This window comes from Amblyomma mixtum, chromosome 3 (genome assembly GCF_055824585.1).
Source record: "Amblyomma mixtum isolate Tamu chromosome 3, ASM5582458v1, whole genome shotgun sequence".
NCBI lineage: Eukaryota > Metazoa > Arthropoda > Arachnida > Ixodida > Ixodidae > Amblyomma > Amblyomma mixtum.
In genome coordinates, this window is record NC_143014.1 from 77,878,305 (window position 1) to 77,896,654 (window position 18,350).

At 46.6% G+C, this 18,350-nt stretch overlaps 1 protein-coding gene across 4 annotated transcripts in view; it reads right to left on the bottom strand.

Moving 5' to 3' along the window:
- Not1 (CCR4-NOT transcription complex subunit 1) overlaps window positions 1–18,350 on the bottom strand; it is a 116,081-nt gene that overhangs the window by 55,542 nt on the left and 42,189 nt on the right. For all 4 annotated transcript variants that reach the window (XM_089579803.1, XM_089579802.1, XM_089579804.1 and 1 more), the window contains exons 17-19: window positions 2,166–2,338; window positions 1,962–2,086; window positions 1,774–1,884 (exon numbers count right to left, since the gene is read on the bottom strand). In XM_089579803.1, the coding sequence (XP_089435929.1) occupies window positions 1,774–1,884; window positions 1,962–2,086; window positions 2,166–2,338 (409 nt within the window). The remainder of the gene's footprint in view (window positions 1–1,773; window positions 1,885–1,961; window positions 2,087–2,165; window positions 2,339–18,350) is intronic.

The window sequence follows — 18,350 nt, forward strand, 5'->3', positions numbered from 1 at the left end:
GATGCGTCCCCTCCTTATGTTTGCCCAGCTGCCTCGACAAACGGATTTTCTTTGCGCACTGCAGCGAGTTCTCCTAGAACCTAGGCCTCTGTTTAACAAATTTGAAAACCTGCGAACAACCTGCAACAGTGGGGCGCTGAAGCCACATGCGAGCGGCGGTGAGGTTGTGCAGTGTGGTGCACTAGCAGGATTCCTTGTTGGTGGCTGCATGACTTGCAGGCCGTGGAAACCGCTGGCCATTACAAGCTTCTTAGTGTAGCAGTGGCACGAGTGAAGCGCTGATTGCATACATGACGCCTTATGACAGAAAAGCGGCATGTATGCAGATGGTCCCCTGCTTCAGCAGTATTCAGAGGGGAGCCCAACGCAGAGGAATGTGCATGACTTCACTGACCAGCAGAACTCCATCCCTTGCACCACATTCACACGGGCAGACAGGAACCAAGGGAGACATCACTGTTACCATAAACTGCCGGCCGAAACAGAGGACACTACTAAGAGCATCCAATAAAGCCAAGCTGTGAACCTACATAATGAGAACTCCACTCGCTCCTCGTCTAGGAAGGTGGGGAAAGGGGACTGTTCATACCGGCCAAATAAACAATCTCTTCCCCACTGCCAAAGCTTATGTCACTGTGCCACTCCTCAAAGGCATGACGTTTCCATCATATGATGTGCACTCACCTTCACACGGGGAGGGACACATCGCCCATGTAACCGTTTTAAGCAGATCAGTGATGCATCATGGGAGCACACCCCGCTATGATAAAGCTCTCTGTACTTTCTAACGTCAGAAGGCGGCAGAATGTAGGAGTGGGTTTGAATGGTGGGAGCGTTAAATATGCACGCTGTATGGCACTAGAGGTTGCAGAAGAAACGAAAATGCATGGTGCTACAACAGTGGGAGGCAAGAGCTAAAATTCAGCATGTTTTTTTAAGGGCTTAGCAGGACGGGCCATGCGCAGCAATGGTAATACCAGCACGAACATGGCAACCACCACATTACATTCCTTTGACATACACTAAAATGGGTAAGTCAAGTTTTGTTTTTTTGCACACTTTGGTCACATTCGTTTTGGATAAAGTGGACAGAGTCATTTATGCAAATGTGCCAAATATGGCGAAATATGGTTTTATTCCACCAGGCTCCATTTTCATCACTCCCTAATTGAATTGAATCAATAATCCATGCCAGTGCATAGGGTAATAGCCACTGCAAGCATGAGCATTTACAGAAATATCTTGGTGTAACATTAGCACACCTTAATAGAACAACACCCGTTTGTAGCCGCATGCAGCAACTGTAATGCAATGGCGTAGTAAAACACAACTAGCACAGCATTCCCACCCTGCATTAGTATAATTTGCCTCACAGTTAGCTCATGCCTCGACACAATAAGCACGGAGAACTCATTTTGGCAGTGCGCTCCAGCCAGTGCACCACTCCACTACTGTGCCACAACGCTACCCTGAAAGATTCCATGCTGGTCAGTCACTCTATTCAAAGGAACATTAATTGAACATGTTGCAGTGTTAAAGCCACTGTCTAGATCAAAAACTGAAACCAAGGTCAAAAGCAGTCTCCATTTTTCCTTTCAGGCTAGGAAAGCACAATATCAATACAGCAGCCCAGTGAAAAAGTATTGACGGAATTCTGCTTCATTTTATGAAAAAATTTTTTCTGAATGGTCTCAGTGCAAACCAAGTCTTGCTAAGCACCTAGAAAAGGAAGTTAAATTCCCGCCGAGAAAATGCCAAAGAATGATAACTAACCTTGTCTTGAACCTGTCCAGTGCAGTGATGCCAAAGTAGTACATCTTGGTGCCATATGGTTTGCGAAGTGCATCCAGCACATAGCGGAGAGCAAGGCCCAGAGCCATGTACCTATGAAAGTAGTCAGTGAATTTCAAACTTGTCATAAGAAGTAAAACTTCCTTGAGAATTGTTTTCCAGACACTTACGTGACAAGGCTCTGTTCAATGATTCCTCCAAACAGCTGTGCTGTTATAATGAGCTCTTTTTCTGGATACTGAGGAAAGAATCTATATTCCTCAAAAAGGTTTTTGATCATGCAGTTAAATACATCCTGGAAAGAAAAACCAAAATAGCACATTCACTGATTCCTGGTCGAAAGCACTGCCACGCTGGCACCAGTTTATACTTACTCTCTCTGACTTGACGGGAGACTCTTGAAAGCGCTTCAGCATATCCAACACCTCAGCAATGGATAAGGTGGGGTGTGGAGGATGATTATAAATACGCTGAAAATATCCATTGGCTTCATCCTCTATCTCCTTAGACACTGGTTGGTTCATTTCCGGGAGAATTGTTGCCACATCTAAGGAAAAAGGAACAAATGTAACCTATCACCAGCTAACAAAATCAGTCTTTTATAAAACAGTAGAAGGGGCCAGTATAATAAAGTAAATCTATTCAGATTCCACTCTACTTTTATTTTTCCCACTCTGTCATTGGCTCAAGTTATGCTGATTCCCTAATTGACAACTTGGAGAAGAACGAGCGCCCTCTACAATTTTCCAACCAAAAACCCTCGTTCGCAGACGGCAATCTCGCAGTCTTCTTCGAGAAGGGAGGGGAGAGATGTCCCTTTATCTGTATGAGAGGGAAGTTGTTGAAAGGACACAATAGAGCTGGGGCGCGAACGCGAGGACCGGGTCGAGGCAGGTACTCGTCAAGGGAATGCATCATTGTAACCTTTGCACAACTTCCCTTTACACTCAATCTCAAAAGCTGGTAATGTCCGGTTGGGCTTCAGGTCCACAGAGATTTGGGGGGCAGCCCCGCACACCTTTTCAAAGAAGGATACAGCGGGGGGCTGCTGACTCATCTCCCCTCGCGCTAACCCCTTCAGGCAGCAGGGCAGGAAGCAAAAACGTGTCTGTGAACGAGGGTTTCTGGTTGGAAATCATGTTCCTGTAAGTCAGCTTTCCTGCAATTTCGCAAGTTGTCCATTGCTAGTCTTGAGCAAAATAACAAAGAGCAATGATGGGGCAAGGCATCCCTTCAACTAATGCTAAAACTGAGAAAAATAAAAAAAAAACAATGGAATCTGAACAGAATCCAAATATGCAAAGATGGGGCAAGGCATCCCTTAACTAATGCTAAAACTGAGAAAAATCAAAAACGGAATGGAATCTGAACAGAATCCAAATATGCAAAGATGGGGCAAGGCATCCCTTCAGCTAATGCTAAAACTGAGAAAAATCAAAAACAGAATGGAATCTGAACACTATCACAATATTTCCCTGGCTCAGTACACAGTTAAAAAAATGCTATCTGTGAAGCCACCTCATCTGCTGGAAGGCCAGCAACAGTAGTCTAGTAGGCACACAAGGACAACAAGTATCTCTTAAAATGAAGAACTTGGCAATTAAAAAGATTCTGGGCGTCCTTTAGTCATTTCATAGTGCTGAACTTGGTTAGGCCTAGCTGCTGAAAGCAGTTCCTAGGCGTCAGGCACTGGCATCGTCTTGCGTGTAAATTCACATGCTACCGCGCGCCACAAGCGTATAACGCCTCAGGAGCTGCTCGTCAGTACAGGTGCACCGCCTCTTTCGCAATGGCACCAGCTCCGTTCAGCGGCCTTCAGTTAGGAGAGCCCCACCAAGTAAACTGCTATCATTCAGAATCGACCAGAACCGGCCCCGCGACTCGCCGCGGTGAATGTGCTCTAATATATGATCGTTGGCAAATATTTAATAAGAGTTTCAGCACACCGCAGACGCGATGGGCGCTGCGCGCAGCGCAGAATAGCACAGACGTGAACCACAACAACGTTGACCGGACCGGCCGGGTGCCATGTGCGCATGCGCAACGGCTGGGCAGACCGCGCCCTCGTGTATGCCTTCACTTGAGACATAACTTCACCAGCGAAAGAACGAGACACCAGGAGAAGAACACTTCCATCCCTTAAGCCCAGGAGGCCTTATGCTCAGGCGGCCTCTCCGGTCCATGCCGCTGTGGCCACGCCACTGAATCAACTCTCTATCCAGCTGTAAACAGCGGATCCCCGGCGGCTCAAGCAGGCATCGTAGCAGTAGTACAACCTGAGGCCATGGCACGATGCGCCCTATAAACCATGGTCGTCCTCTACACTACTTCCTATAAGATCGGTCGCGCAGGACTGCTTTCAGTCTCGAAGTCCCGATCAACCAACTTTTCCTGCGGTCAGATGTCACTCAGCAGTCTTCTAGAAGCCTGAACTCGCAGACCGCGACCACACGGAGCCCACACATAATGTATATAAACAGCCAATGAACCCGTAGCGTAGTGGGGAGCTAGGTGTCTGAGGGCCCTATGTCGCCGTGCGTGGACTTACCCATAGCGCGATCCACCACGCAACCAGCGTCGCCCTAGGTCCCTCGTTGGCTCCTTATTCATACCTGACCTCCACGCCGTGCCGTTACTGTCCCCCTATGCAGATGACACTCTTCATGGTGACTCTCAGCAGTAGAAGGCCGGACGCGATCCCACTGGAATCCACTTGCCCGCGTATCCACACGAGTGCACAACAGCCGCTGCCACGCAAGCCTCCCCTCATTCAGCTGCACGATCGCCTGACAGGAGCGAGTCCGTAACACTGACTTTTTCTGCCCGCTTGGAGGCCTCAGTGGGCCTCAAGCGCAGCCGAATGGCCACCCGCCGTTTCGCACCGCTCTGCCACGTTATCCTCGTACAATGGCACAGGCCCACACAGAGGGATCGGCCAAGAATTCGGAAGCACAGAGTTTTGCAGATGAATTTTTTCATGGCCAAAAATGAAATGATTGCAGGGGAAGAGATACGAGAGTCGTGGTCTTATCTGTCGCAACGCCGATGGCAACCCACTCGCCGGCCTCTGTTGGCTTTGAGCGCAGCCGACCCCAGCGCCCCAGCCCATTCGCGTTCGAACTGCCACGCTACGTCATGGAGGGGCTTTATTACGGACTAACGGCGGTTCTAAGTGTACCCGACAGACCGCGAGTGAGTCACACTGGCCACACCACATCGCCTTCGCCACCAAGCGCTTAACGGGCTCCAGCCATCCACGGCTCCTTGGCGCTGAGAGCGCCCTATCAAACGCTTGACGGCGAAGCATACGTGCCCTTCGCGGCGCGCATATATGTGTACCGCCAGTGCTGGTACACATATACTGCCGTCGTACACTGCCGCCGCGAACCTTGTTCAAGCACCTCTTAAAGCAGCGCATGCACAATCTCCTGTTCCAGGCAGCCCTTTGCCACTGAGGCCTAGCACACTGAGCGATCCCGAAGTGCCGCTTCGGCCCAAGCAGCAAGACAGCATCGACTCCAAGGCCACTAGGAGGATCGCTACCATGCGCAATGTCGGCGAGTCGAACCGCGCCGCGGTGTTTCGTACAGCGATGTTACAAAACCCAAACTAGTGGGCTGTGCGCCAAGAGTAGTGTTCCACTTAAAACCTGTTGCATTAATTTGTAGCAGCAGCAGCTAACCAACCACAGGTTATTGCAACAGCTTGAAGTGCAACATGTCTAACTTGGCTGTCTAAGTTAGACAGCCAAGTTAGACATGTCTAACTTGGCTGAATTTTGATATTGCCAACAGCAAGACCAGTGTTGTATTTAAACACCACTACACTTAGCTCACAAGCAAATACTACAAATTAAAACTTCTAAAGGCTGCCACAGGTTTCTATATTCGTGCTCAATAATATTTTTTTCTGGACAAAAATAATTGCAGATTCCTTTAGAGATTTGTTATTTTCGCACGAAACGCAACCAAATTCGGCCCAGTTAAATACTTTTTTATGCTCATTTTAAAAATAAAAGTTAAAATTTAACGGATATTCACAGGAAGGGGGGGGGGGGGGGGCAACCGCCGAAAATTTCTGAAAATATCAACTTTTCGATCTTGCCACATTCGGATTCGCGAGGTTCTTCTCCAGCGACAAGTGAAGTTCGGGGCCCGGGACTAGCGTAAGCTTTTAACAAATTGCCCGATAAATGTGCCGCCACGGCGCAAGAACTCGCGAGGATGCACCAAAATAAGCCCATTTTCTACGCCTGCGCCATTCAAGATTAGCTGCCATAATGCTTTCTGTTCGGTTTCGTTTGATGTTTGATAGCGCACTATCAAACATCACTTTCGCACTAACGCGGCGGCCTCTAAAAACAAAAACAGGCGCGGCCTCGCGATGCCTGAACCCCAAGTGGCGAAAACGGCGCTTTTTCTTGGCTAGTTTGAATTTCCCGCCACTTGCAGTTGCTTTTGGGTGCCGCTATTTTGAAACTTCATCAGCGTGAACAATCGCAAAGTCAAAGCCGGGAGCCTGTGAGACCGACAAACGCGCAAAAATTCCGCAGACCGAAGGGAAACTATCCGCGGTTGTCGGCGCCGATGACAACGAGCGATAGCGTAGGGTGGTGTCAAAACGCAAACCGCCGCGCCGGCGCGCAGTCCGGCGTAGTTGGTAATCGGCTGTGTCAACCATGGTTCCTTGCAGCTTTCATCAGCGGCGCTTACCGCCAGTGATTCGAGAGAAAAAAATTGGCAGTGGCTTTGCGCTGGTTAAGCCTGGATATACAAGCGAAAAGCTGCAGTTATGCTTTGATTGACGTCATGGCTGTCGCAGTTCGCGCACAATGCTGGGAGCACCACGGTAGCGGTGTAGATTTTGAGCCAACCCCCTCGCTACCACTTCTGGGTCTTCTTTTCTTCCTTCCATGACGAATGTCTGCGCCTCTTCTACGGCCGCCGCCGCCGCTCACGCGTTATCGCAACGCCTTGCGAAAGAACCTTCTCTTGGGAGGAAGACCGCCGTCCCAAGCGGTTACCCGATGGCGAGGAGAAATAACGACGGAGCGCGCGCCGCGGCGCGCGGCCTCATCTGTCCGCCGCCGCCGCTCGGGCGTTATCGCGACAAGAACCGTAAGCAGCGGCGAAGGGTAAACAGGTGGAGAGGAGGAGGAAGGGCGCGCCGCGGCGGCGCCCAGGGGTGGCCCAAGCGAAGCGTGGTGTTGACGAGCCCTTTCGCTGAAAAAAAAAAAAAAAAAAAAAAAGCCGATAGGAAGGCCGCCAGTTCTTCGGTGGCATCTGCGCGCGAGCGAGCGGTGCGGACAGGAAGCTTCCTATCGCGCGCGACGACGCCGGTCGGGTGATGCCGGCTGACAGCAGCGGTTTCTTTTGATAACATCAGCTGATGGTATCTGGGATAAGCGAAACCCTCGAAGGACCGCGTGGCGGACTTCGAGCAGCGATGCTTGTGAACAGAATAGTAATATCGCGGTCAAATTAGGCGGCCGTTTTTTTCCCGAAGGGGCTCTAAGAGTTATCCCATGAATTTATTATCTGAAAGCTAATAGCATATTTAAAATCAGCGGGGAAAAACTGGAGACGACTGAGCAGTTTCATCAGGATTCGATCAAAATCGTTGTTGTTGTTGTTTTGCATTGTCACACTTTTTACTGTATTGCCCCTCCTGCTAGGGCCAGTTTATTGGCCTGCAGTATCAATAAATAAATAAATAAATAAATAAAAGCAAGAAAGTCAATGCAGTCTGGAAAAGCACCTGAGCTGAAGCAAGGCATTAGCATACAAGCCTGCACTGAAAACGGACAGCAGGCATGGAAAAAGGGCCAATCAGGTGAAAACAGCCAGTCAGATTACATGCCTGAGGCTTGTTAGCCAGTTCAATATTCAAATGTGTCAATATTTTTCACTTTCTGCCATGAAATTTACTTTTAGTTTTAAAATGTATTTCCTTGATTTTTCAAGACAATTTTGACACACTTGTGATATTGGAGGAAAAATAGCTTCCATTCTATTTCAGCTATGAACACATTTTTTTTGCCAGGAAGATAAATGAATGTAGTATGTAATATGCTCAATTTCAATGCAATATTTATTTCAGAAATTTTTAAGTGAGTCATATGTGACATCCAAAGATGACATTTTTTTTCTAGCAACTGATGAGCTGTAACTTCAGCAAGTTGGCCTATAACATTTATTTGCACCTTATTACACTCCTTAAGCACTCGACTGTTTCTATACTCTAACCACTGTGTTCTGGTTTTTCTGATTGGATGCTAATTTTTCTATAAGCAAAGAACCCAGCTTTTAAAGTATCAAAGACTACTTGTACTATGGCAAAATTAATTACACTTAAATAAGCAAAACGTGAAAATTTGTTTCAGATCTATTCATAAATAAAAAAAAGTTGTCTATCAAAAGTAGCATCCCTCCTTCAGGGGGCTGCAGGAATTAAAATTTTTATTTTCACATGAAATGCAACCAAATTTGCCCCAGTTATGCACTTTTTAGAGAACATAATTTCGAAAACTATCCCATACATATACAAGGAAATCAAAAGCTTTACAACACTCTCCAATATCTTAGGAAGTCATGTGCAAAGGAATCATCCTACTGCCTTTGGTTACAATGTGCTGCGGTGATGAGCTATAAAGCATTTGCACAAAAAGTGAAAACCAACAAAAGCAGGCTTGAAGTTTATTCCTGTGTTTGCCTCCTTTATCGCCCTGTATGCAATTCCTTTTGTCAGACAAATGCAAGACTACAACCAATGGAAGTGCTGATCTGATCTCTTCCCTTCGTGGCAATACTAAGATGTATCATACTCTATCATCGGAAACCTGCAGAATTCGCGATGCACCGGGACCATCAGAAATGCAATTCGTTCAAATTTTTGATGACCACACATAAAATAAATGTATTTTTCTACACTTGTACAGCATATTTTGCTATATTTTCGTCACGATACAGATGGAGACCCGAGAGTCGGACAAAAAAATTAATTGCAGAATTGAAAATTTTGAACAAATTGGCCATTTCATTTGCCACGTACCCCCTTAAAAGAGGCTCTGAAACACCTTCCGAGGAGAGTACAGAACATAAACTCGTTCAATCGCAACCTTCTCTCGCCGTGAACACCTGAGCCAGATAATACACTTCCCACAATCACACAGCCAACAATCGCGCGCGAAGGTTGGAGAGTCCTTTCCGGCGACTTTTTCATGCTCGCGCCCTCCTCCGTCGCACGCTCCCGCGTAATTGTGTTCAGAGATGGCCATTAGTTACGATTTTTTCAGGCGTCACGAAACTACCATGGTGCGGCCAGTCAGCAGCGTCACTCCAGCTGGTCAGGAAGCTTTGCACCCCGAGGAATTCTCGCGCGTGCCAGCAGAGAAGTGCTGACCTTTGAGTGTGCAAAAAGTGACAAGGAGAGGGAAAGGCACGAAGATGCTGAAATTCAAAATTTGATAACTCGTTTTGATACTGGTTTTGATACAGATAACTCAGCTTCTACAAATGCATTAAAAAGAATTCTTGCTGGAGGATATTCACGAAGTGGCACCCTGTAACATCCCAAGAATAGCCCACCTTTTTAAGAGCGAGCCCCTTTCAGAGTCTAATAAGGCAGATCAAACCTAATGCCCTTTGTAACACTGTCATAGGCTGTGTGTCCCATCAGGTGAGGCATCGTTTTGACATTTTCAGATAATGGTCATGTAACTGCACAGTTGTTTTGGCATTCAAACAAGGGTGTCTGCCATTACCATCAGCAACAGACTATGCACCAAGAAAATAGGGCACATTAACTACATAAGAGAAAAAAATACTTTTTGACAGCCAAAGTACGGGGCGTGTTCATAATACAAGCACATTTATTATGAGAGTAAAAATGGTAGCTCTTTTTCATAGCTCACTTCTGATATATTATCAATGCCTCGTGCACACTTGGATAAGAATTGCAGAGAAGCGTGCCTAGATATTTTTCCTGGTTTTTCAGAAATCATGTTCATAAAATCACATTTTTCACAAAAATATTTTTGTAGCTTGGCAGCTACAGAGTAGCAAACACGATCACATTAGCGCTACTGCTATTAGTATGCATGGGTATCTCCTACAGGCTGCTGAAAGCAGTGGAAGATGAAAAGGCTATATGCAAAATCAGCAAACCAAACGTAAAATTGTGTGGCCTTATTAAAGTTAACATTGCATGAAGCAAATTCCACCACATTTTGCGGTGCAAGCACTTCCCCCAAAAGTGTTCAAGCTTCCACACTTCTGCCCACAACTTATACCACTGCCACACAGCCAGTCTCAATGGCCATCGAGTCTCAAGACTTCAAAATTCCCAATTGCTATCGAACTCGAAGGAATTGTGCCGCTGCTACAGCATTCGGAGGCACGTCTTCGTTTCATTTCTCAGTGCGCAACCTGCGTCAAGGTCAAACGCTCACGATCGCACACTAATGCTTTCGTCTTCATGGCACATATGCAGCCTTGGGTGCCCTCTTTTTTTTTTTTAAGAAAGGAAATCTTACTTCGCACAAAACAAGCCCAGATATATTCTTCTAGACATACAAGCAGCACTAGATATCTTTCACAATAGAAAAATCTTTAGTCTTATTGCACATTTTGCAACAGTCCAATGAGAAATCACGAGACTCCAAGTCTTCGTTCTACACTATATTGGATGGTTTGGTTTGGTTTATGGGGTTTAATGCCCCAAAGCGACTAAGGCTATGAGAGACGCCATAGTGGAGGGCTCCGGAAATTTCGACCACCTGGGGTTCCTTAACGTGCGCTGACATCGCACAGTACACGGGCCTCTAGAATTTCTCCAAAACACTATATTTGGAGGTTGGAGTTCTCAGTTTATATTTTTTGAAAATTTGGTGCAGTTTTTTTGCTGCTTATTTGATTATGCAATTTTCATAACGCATAATATCTGCTATGGGTGAACCACTTTTTTTTTTTGACAAAATGTGCTATCCGTGTACATTAAAGGTCACTTAAAAGTTTATGGCCTTTTGCCAGCATGAAGCAAGTAGTAACGGAATGTAAATGATAGAGCCGCAAGACAAAAGCGCAAGGAAGTTTACTACAAATACTCTGCTGTCAGGCTATCGCTGGATTTAGTGAGAGGATGGGGCACCAGGTGGTCTGCCTGTTACCGTAGCAAACTGCCAATGAACCACTGCGGTAGTTAAAAAGTACACTTTTTTTTGTGATGCTTATGCATGGTTTTGATGTCAGTGTCCTTACCCTGTCTAAGTGGGTGATCTGCAGAGGCCTGTAACCAAGGCAGTGAAGCAATGCATCAAAATGCACAACTGCGCTGATGTACGAGTACCACTAGCTCACCATGGCCCTGGCTTCCGCATTTTGTCAATTTTTATCTCTCATTGAATGTAGCTCCTACTCAACCGCTGGCCAGATGTGGCGTGCATGTCAAGCTACTGTCCACTTTCGGTTACCAGTGAATTTCGAAAATTGAAGGCAGCATACTTTTTTTTTAATTCCCCAGTTAGTAATGAAAACTACAACTCCAACTATATTTATGTAATCATGATGAGACCATTTATCTACTGTGCCTCGTATGTGTGCTACAAGCATACAAACAGAAGCTCTATGAAGGTGGGTGATGAACGACCTCCTTAAAGGAGGAGAAGCTTGTGACTATCAAAATTTATGCATTGCCACTACTACTCTCTGAAAAAGCCTCAAAACACTTCGTCAACCTTGATAAACAACTATGAACCAGAAGGGTGCCTTGCAAGGAATGTCGCCCCAAAAATAACTTCCAAAGTGCATAACAAGAGCGGAGGAAGTAAAATGTACGTTTAGGGGCAAAAGTTTCCAGGACAGGCAAGTAGCAACTGAAGCTGAGAGCTCTGTTAACTGGCTGCTCTATACCACAGTTGTGTAGGTTTGGCTTGCATACTCTAATGTCTGATGCAGTAAAACCTCATTAATTCGGACTTCAAGGGGCTGCAAAAACGTTCAAATTAGCGGAAAAGTTAGAGCTATGGAATGATCCCCCAAAAAACTGCCGAAAACCGTTCACATCACAGTAAATTTATTTCGAATGGTCACCTGATTTTGAAATCAGAACTGTGCGGCAACATTTGCTATACACAATTTCATCAATGCTTTATTGCGTGCACACTGTGGGTAGTGTTGAAGTAGAAATGCTCCAAAATGGTAAAGGCCTCTGCGGAATCCTTCGAGGTGCGACGCGGTTGCGGTAGAGCCCCCACACAAGCGGCAGCATCTCGTGTAAGTAGTCTTCACTGCACAAACAGTGAAACGCACGTGACGAGCGCGCAATCGAAGAACCACGCAGACATAAGAGAGGGAAACGCGCACTGCTCCCGAAGCAGCGAGAAGAAATTAAAAAGTAAGTAAAGACCAGCAACTCACCTATCAGCGCACAAAACGGCATGCAGGTGTGCTCAGCTAGTTAGCCGATGCGCAGAGGATAGTCGCCGTACCGCAATCTTGCGCGAAGCTTGAAAAAATTTAACCGTAAATATGCATTCGTACCACTGTTCGGAGGCGGAGCCCTATGGTCGCCATCACGCCCTGCTGCTATGCACACGTCAGAGGTACATAGGCAACACTGCGCCACGCAATTCAGATTTGAGGTGGGCTTTTTGAATGATTGCTTGCGTGTCAGTCATACCTCGACACAGCCTCTCTTCAGCAGCCCAGCCGAACTAACCGGTGCGAGACCCACAGCGTCCTAATTAGCAAGCATGCAATGCCATAGAGTTCATTCAGCATTGGCCAGCGCCACGCTAGCAGTCTGAGTTATCCGATTTCCGAATTGACAGGGGCAGAATAAACGAGGTTTCTCACATGTCCTTGAGATTTCTGACCTCAATAGTACAGCTTCAGTAGTTCCACCAGCTTGAATTCTCTTATGTTTTCCCTCCACTTGGACATCGTGAAACAACGTCTCGCCACTCCACTAAAATGTAACTCGTGACGTCTACACTGAAAACGACTCAGTGACCATCATTTTGAAGTAATATGAATGAGAAGATCATGGCTGATATGAATTTCGGGATGATATGAATTCGGAAAACTCCTTGGTGGCACTGCACTATTTACAATGGGCAGAATTTTGGCCGTTCCGAACACTATCCCATGCTACTCCGGATTATATGAATGCACTAGCCACGACCACAACCTCGAGCACTACGCGCTGCCCAAAAAAATCACTGGCACAAGATGGCCAGCCGCGTGATGCACACCGCAAGCAGCAGGACGCGATTGCTGACATCATGTGTGAGTGGTGGCACAGGACCCACTGGTCTCCAGTGCTGGAGTTTTTAAGGTATAGTCCAGAATACAGAGCCGTTGCGGCCATTTTCTACTGACTAGCGCACCACGGAGCGGAGTTTCTTTGAGGACTGTGGGGCTGCAGTAGCTCTATAGCTGTGCCTGTATGACATTCGTGATTAATTCCACAGCATGGTTGCATTGTAGCACGTTGTTGCGTTATCACAGATTAATCGATGCTTTAATAAGGACATACATTTTGATATTCATTTTAACTATCCCAGCGTTTAGCAGATGCTCGCACTACTGGTGTCGTCTTGGTACCCACTGCACCGAAAACTTTATTGGACAATTGCAAGCATCAGGTGCAAGGCTCGCATGCAATTCCAATGTGCTCTTCACACTTCCTGCCAGCCATAAGGAACCCCAGAAATGGGGCTGCATTGTCACTTGCACAGTGGTGCACCAGTTGCGTCAACAAGTCATCACTGTGAGCACAGCCCAGTCGCAAAGCTAACAGGAAGTTTTGTCGTGCTTTATTTAAACACCACTTTGTTAGAATCCTTTTTTACAGCTAAAGCTCTTACAACTTTGGTTTAACCATACAGCCCAGCATCCTATAGGGGAATCTGCAGCATCAGCTGCAAGACTAATCATTTAGTGAATTACCATATATACTCGTGTAAAGGCCGCACTTTTCTTCTGCGGTTATGACGGGATGCAGCCCCTACACGAGACCAACATTTTTCCACAAAATTTTTTACAGCGGAGCCCCAATTAAGATGTCTTTTTAATGCTACGACATGCATTTTTGTGACGAATTAGCGCAGTCCTGATGAATCCTTCAAATGCATAATGCATTGAAAGTTTGGATGATAGGACGCGCGCCCGACGACCGGCACAAATCTACCGCTACAAATAAAATAAGATGCTACATCCCTTTGTTGGAAAACGCCACGCAATTCTAAGTTAAGATTAAAATCCTCCGAAGATCTGGCGCTCAATTCACGGCCGGTTTAGAGCGGCGCGCCATGCGTGTGACCTGTGGCCGCCAATATGAGATGGCGTTTGCTTGGCTTGCTTTTCCGCACGTTTCACTGTCAAAGACCTCGCGAAAATCAATTATATGTTCATTTTTATGGGATATTATAGTGAACCGGTAACAAGATTAGACCTTCTATAGTAAAGAGTGACTAAATTCAAAAGCACTTTTGCTGCGGCTTGGTTACGAAGCACGCTAGGTCTAGCGACACCGGGCGAACGTCTCACTAGTAAGGTGCCCGAGCCTGACGGACGGCGTGTCGCCACAAAGACACGCACCGCTAGTATGGTTGCACCCCATTCTAGTTTTCTGTGCAGTGTAACGTTTTGTCCTTTCTGGTGCAAACACCAAGCACACAAGACAAGTCAGCAGCACTGCGACACCGCCTTTTCGTGGTTCCAGGCAAAGTCAAACGCGCGGGATGATTCGTGTGGTCGTGCAAGCAGTTCGTGCATTAGCTCCCAATCTAACGTACCAAATAGGCAAAAATTCATCATCAGCAGCAGCCTTGCTACGCCCACTGCAGGGCAAAGGCCTCTCCCATGTCTCTCCAATTAACCCTGTCCTTTGCCAGCTGCAGCCACCGTATCCCCGCAAACTTCTTAACCTTATCCGCCCAGCTAACTTTCTGCCGGCCCCTGCTATGCTCCCCTTCCCTCGGAATCCAGTCTGTTACCCTTAAGAACAGCCAGTTATCTTGCCGTCGCATTACATGCCCTGGTCAAGCCCATTCCTCCCTCTTGATTTCGACCAGGATGTCATTAACCCATGTTTGATCCCTGATCCGCTCTGCCCTCTTCCTTTCTCAACGTTACACCTATCATTTTTCTTTCCACAGCTCGCTGCGCTCTCCTTAACTTAAGCTGAACCTTTTTCGTTAGCTTCTACGTTTCTGCCCCACAGGTGAGTGCTGGTAAGATACTGCTGTTATATACTTTTTTCATGATTCAGATCTGCGGTCACTACATGCCGTGCCACTTACCGTTACCAATGCAAGCAATAGCAAGCGCTGCAGCTGCACGTGAATGCTGAAGATGAACCACTGGCGATTTTCGCCTTAACAACCTTCATTCTGTAGCTAGCTGTTCTGGCTACCTCTTGCACATAACTACGTGATCGAGTCAAATCAATGACACTACCTTCCAATACATAAAATCCTCAACCCGTGAAAAAAAAAAGACAGACATGCAGCTATCATAGATGGATGCGCACACAGAAGAAGATTGCAACTATCGCTATAGCCGTGGCCTCGCAGTAAAGCACCCACCTGGGTAACGGGTGTTCGTGGGCTTAAATCCCACTGCCATCAATTTGCCCACCAGTTTTCTCAAAAGGGTACAAGCCATCGCTTAGCCTGGTGCTTAGCTTCCTAGGGTGCATGGCTTGGGAAAGGAGTCTGTGCCATCACCACCCGTCACTGTAGGCTTGAACAGGCACTTGGAAAAGGGCCACAAGTGGACTTAGCCGCAAGAGGAGATTTATGTTGCTTGGAAGAAAAACATATCCCTGGCTCGTCAACGCAACGGTTTGATCCATGATCCTTTCTCCAAGCATTTCACCACAGAAAAGCCAAGCACCAGGCCAGGGGAAATCTTGTGCTCATTAGAGAACAGGTGGATAACTGGGGGCACTGGGAATTGAACCCATCCCTTCCCGAATGCAAGGTTGATGCTGTCACAAGGCCACCACTTTCGTTAACAATAAACAACACACCAGCGCAGAAACCTGCTTATAAGTACCGGTTTCCAGTTCATGCCTACTTGTTTGACTACCCTCGGATATGATGTCAACAAGAAACAATGTGCATCAAATAACTGCAGTACTGTATGCTACAAAGAAAATACGAGTACTGATATGCAAGTACTGGGCACACAGCTACACGCATTAGGTGGTACAGCGCATCAACGACAGAAATGAATGACACGTTCACACAAACATGTTCTACGCGCGCCACCCCCTAACCCGCAATTCACTGGGCCTCAGATGCCAAAAGATGGAGCCTGGCGTTGAGAGTAGGAGTGCGCACACAGCCTGCATGCGGGAATGAAACAATCTGCTCTATAGCAGCGCTGCCTCCTAACGGCAAAAAAAAAGTGACGGGGCAGCACAACGCTGGCTCAGTCTATGCTGTAGCACATATCCTGCTAGCTTTCTGCATCGAATTGTGCTTTTTTCCGTCCCTTTGCAAGTGTGAAAAGACTCTTCATGTACCACACACCTCGGTATGAGCCGGCTGAAGCTGAAGGTTTCGAAAAAAAGTGCTGCATGTGCCTTGCAGTGAAATGTTGAAAGCATGTAACGTTGATATGGCCGTGCAGCCCCAAAACATCGTTAGCATCGCTACTGCTGCACGCGTCATAGGCTGCCACTAACAAGCTAACAAAATGTTCGGCTCTGTTTTCTTTCAAAGCCACACAAAGCTGGTACATATTTTACAATGGATACAGGCAGACCGGTGCACTGCGAGAAATGTCCTTTGCGCCATGCTGGCAGCTTTGCTGGATCACAGCTGAAATATACGGTTAATGACCAGCTTCCTATTGCTTTTGATTCATTGCTCTGAGAAAAAATTGACCATTAACACTTTGTGCACAAACAGGACACGTGTCCCACTTGCTTCAAGTGTTAGCGAACAGAAACCGATGCGCCTGTGTACCATATTTTTGCATGCGGAATATTACCAAACTACCAAACAAGCCAGTCGGTGTGTTTCACATTTCACTAATAGGCCTCCTTGGCATTGTGTGTTATTACAAGTGTGGGTGTACAATTCCACGAGACTCACCTTGGCAGGAAAAAAAATTTGAAGAACTGTTGAGCTTTTGGGCCTTTCCAATCAATCAACTAACTGCCTTATAACACTTCTTGAAAAAATTTTCAATTCTAATATAAGTTGTCTAATACATCCAAACAACTAAGGTAAGGATACATACCACATTTGAGCCCTTTCTACAAAGTCATCGGTACAACTGTGTACCCCCTTTTATACAAAACCAGAAGTCAAAACAGCTTGAAAGTAATGTTATTTAATTCCTACAGTCATTCTGAGTGCAATTTTACCATTTGTATGCATGTGAGACATGCACACAGCAGGCACCTCATAAAGGTTTGGTTTGGTTTATTGGGGTTTAACGTCCCAAAGCGACTGAGGCTATGAGGGACGCCGTAGTGAAGGGCTCCGGAAATTTCGACCACCTGGGGTTCTTTAAAGGGGCCCAGAAACACAATCTTAGTTGACTGTTTTGCCTGTTGATCGCATACACTGAGTTACAATTGGGCTATTAGCGTCGGTAATACCGTGTATATTCCATTTTTTAATATTTTAATATCCTCCCAAAAACAAATTCATGGCTCTGATGGTGTCCCCACACAGTGGCGGGTTTCAGCAATGGATGGCAGCGGATATGACATCACCTGGCACGAGCTTGATGGTTGGACAAACAGTAAATATATTCCAAATTGTGGGAATATATGGAGACACATTTTGTCGCCTGTCGGTGTTTTATATTACATCCACAAAAACAACTTGTTCGTCTTAGATAAAAGCCCTGCAAAGCAAGAAAAATTTAAAAAACACCACCAGGGGCTCTGGCATGGAAACGACGCTGCCAGTCACAGCAAGAACGAGTTACAGAGAGCAGGCAACCATGGAGTGCAAACTTCCACGACGTGCTCTGGCAGGCTGTTTTGATTGGTTGCGCCAGGTGCCGTCATTGGGAGAGCGAAATAGGAGCGGGAAGCCCCGCCAAAATCGAGTTAAGGGCAGCGTTTTGTTTGCTTGTATTTTGAAATTTCTTCATTGAATAACTCCCGTTCCTGTGCATCGATTCCTGTAATTCTTTTTAAGTCAGCATCTGTGTGACAAAGAATCCACCTGAAGTATAGCCGGTATCCCCCCAAGCAGTGTTTCGCAGCCCCTTTAACGTGCACTGACATCGCACAGCACACGGGCCTCTAGAATTTCGCCTTCAAGAAATTCAGCCGCCGCAGCCGGGATCGAACCCGCGTCTTTCGGGTCAGCAGCCGAGCGCCGTAACCACTGAGCCACCGCGGTGGGGCGGCACCTCATAAAGGGTGAAGCTATTGTATTCAGCAGTTGCATGAGTAGAAACTGCGCATCAAGCAACAAGAGGTAAGGGTGTACGCAGCAAATCACTGTTCGCAAAAAACTTTTTGACACCTCACAGCAAAACAAGAGACTGAATTTGGAGTAGATTCATTATTCGTAACCTGTCACT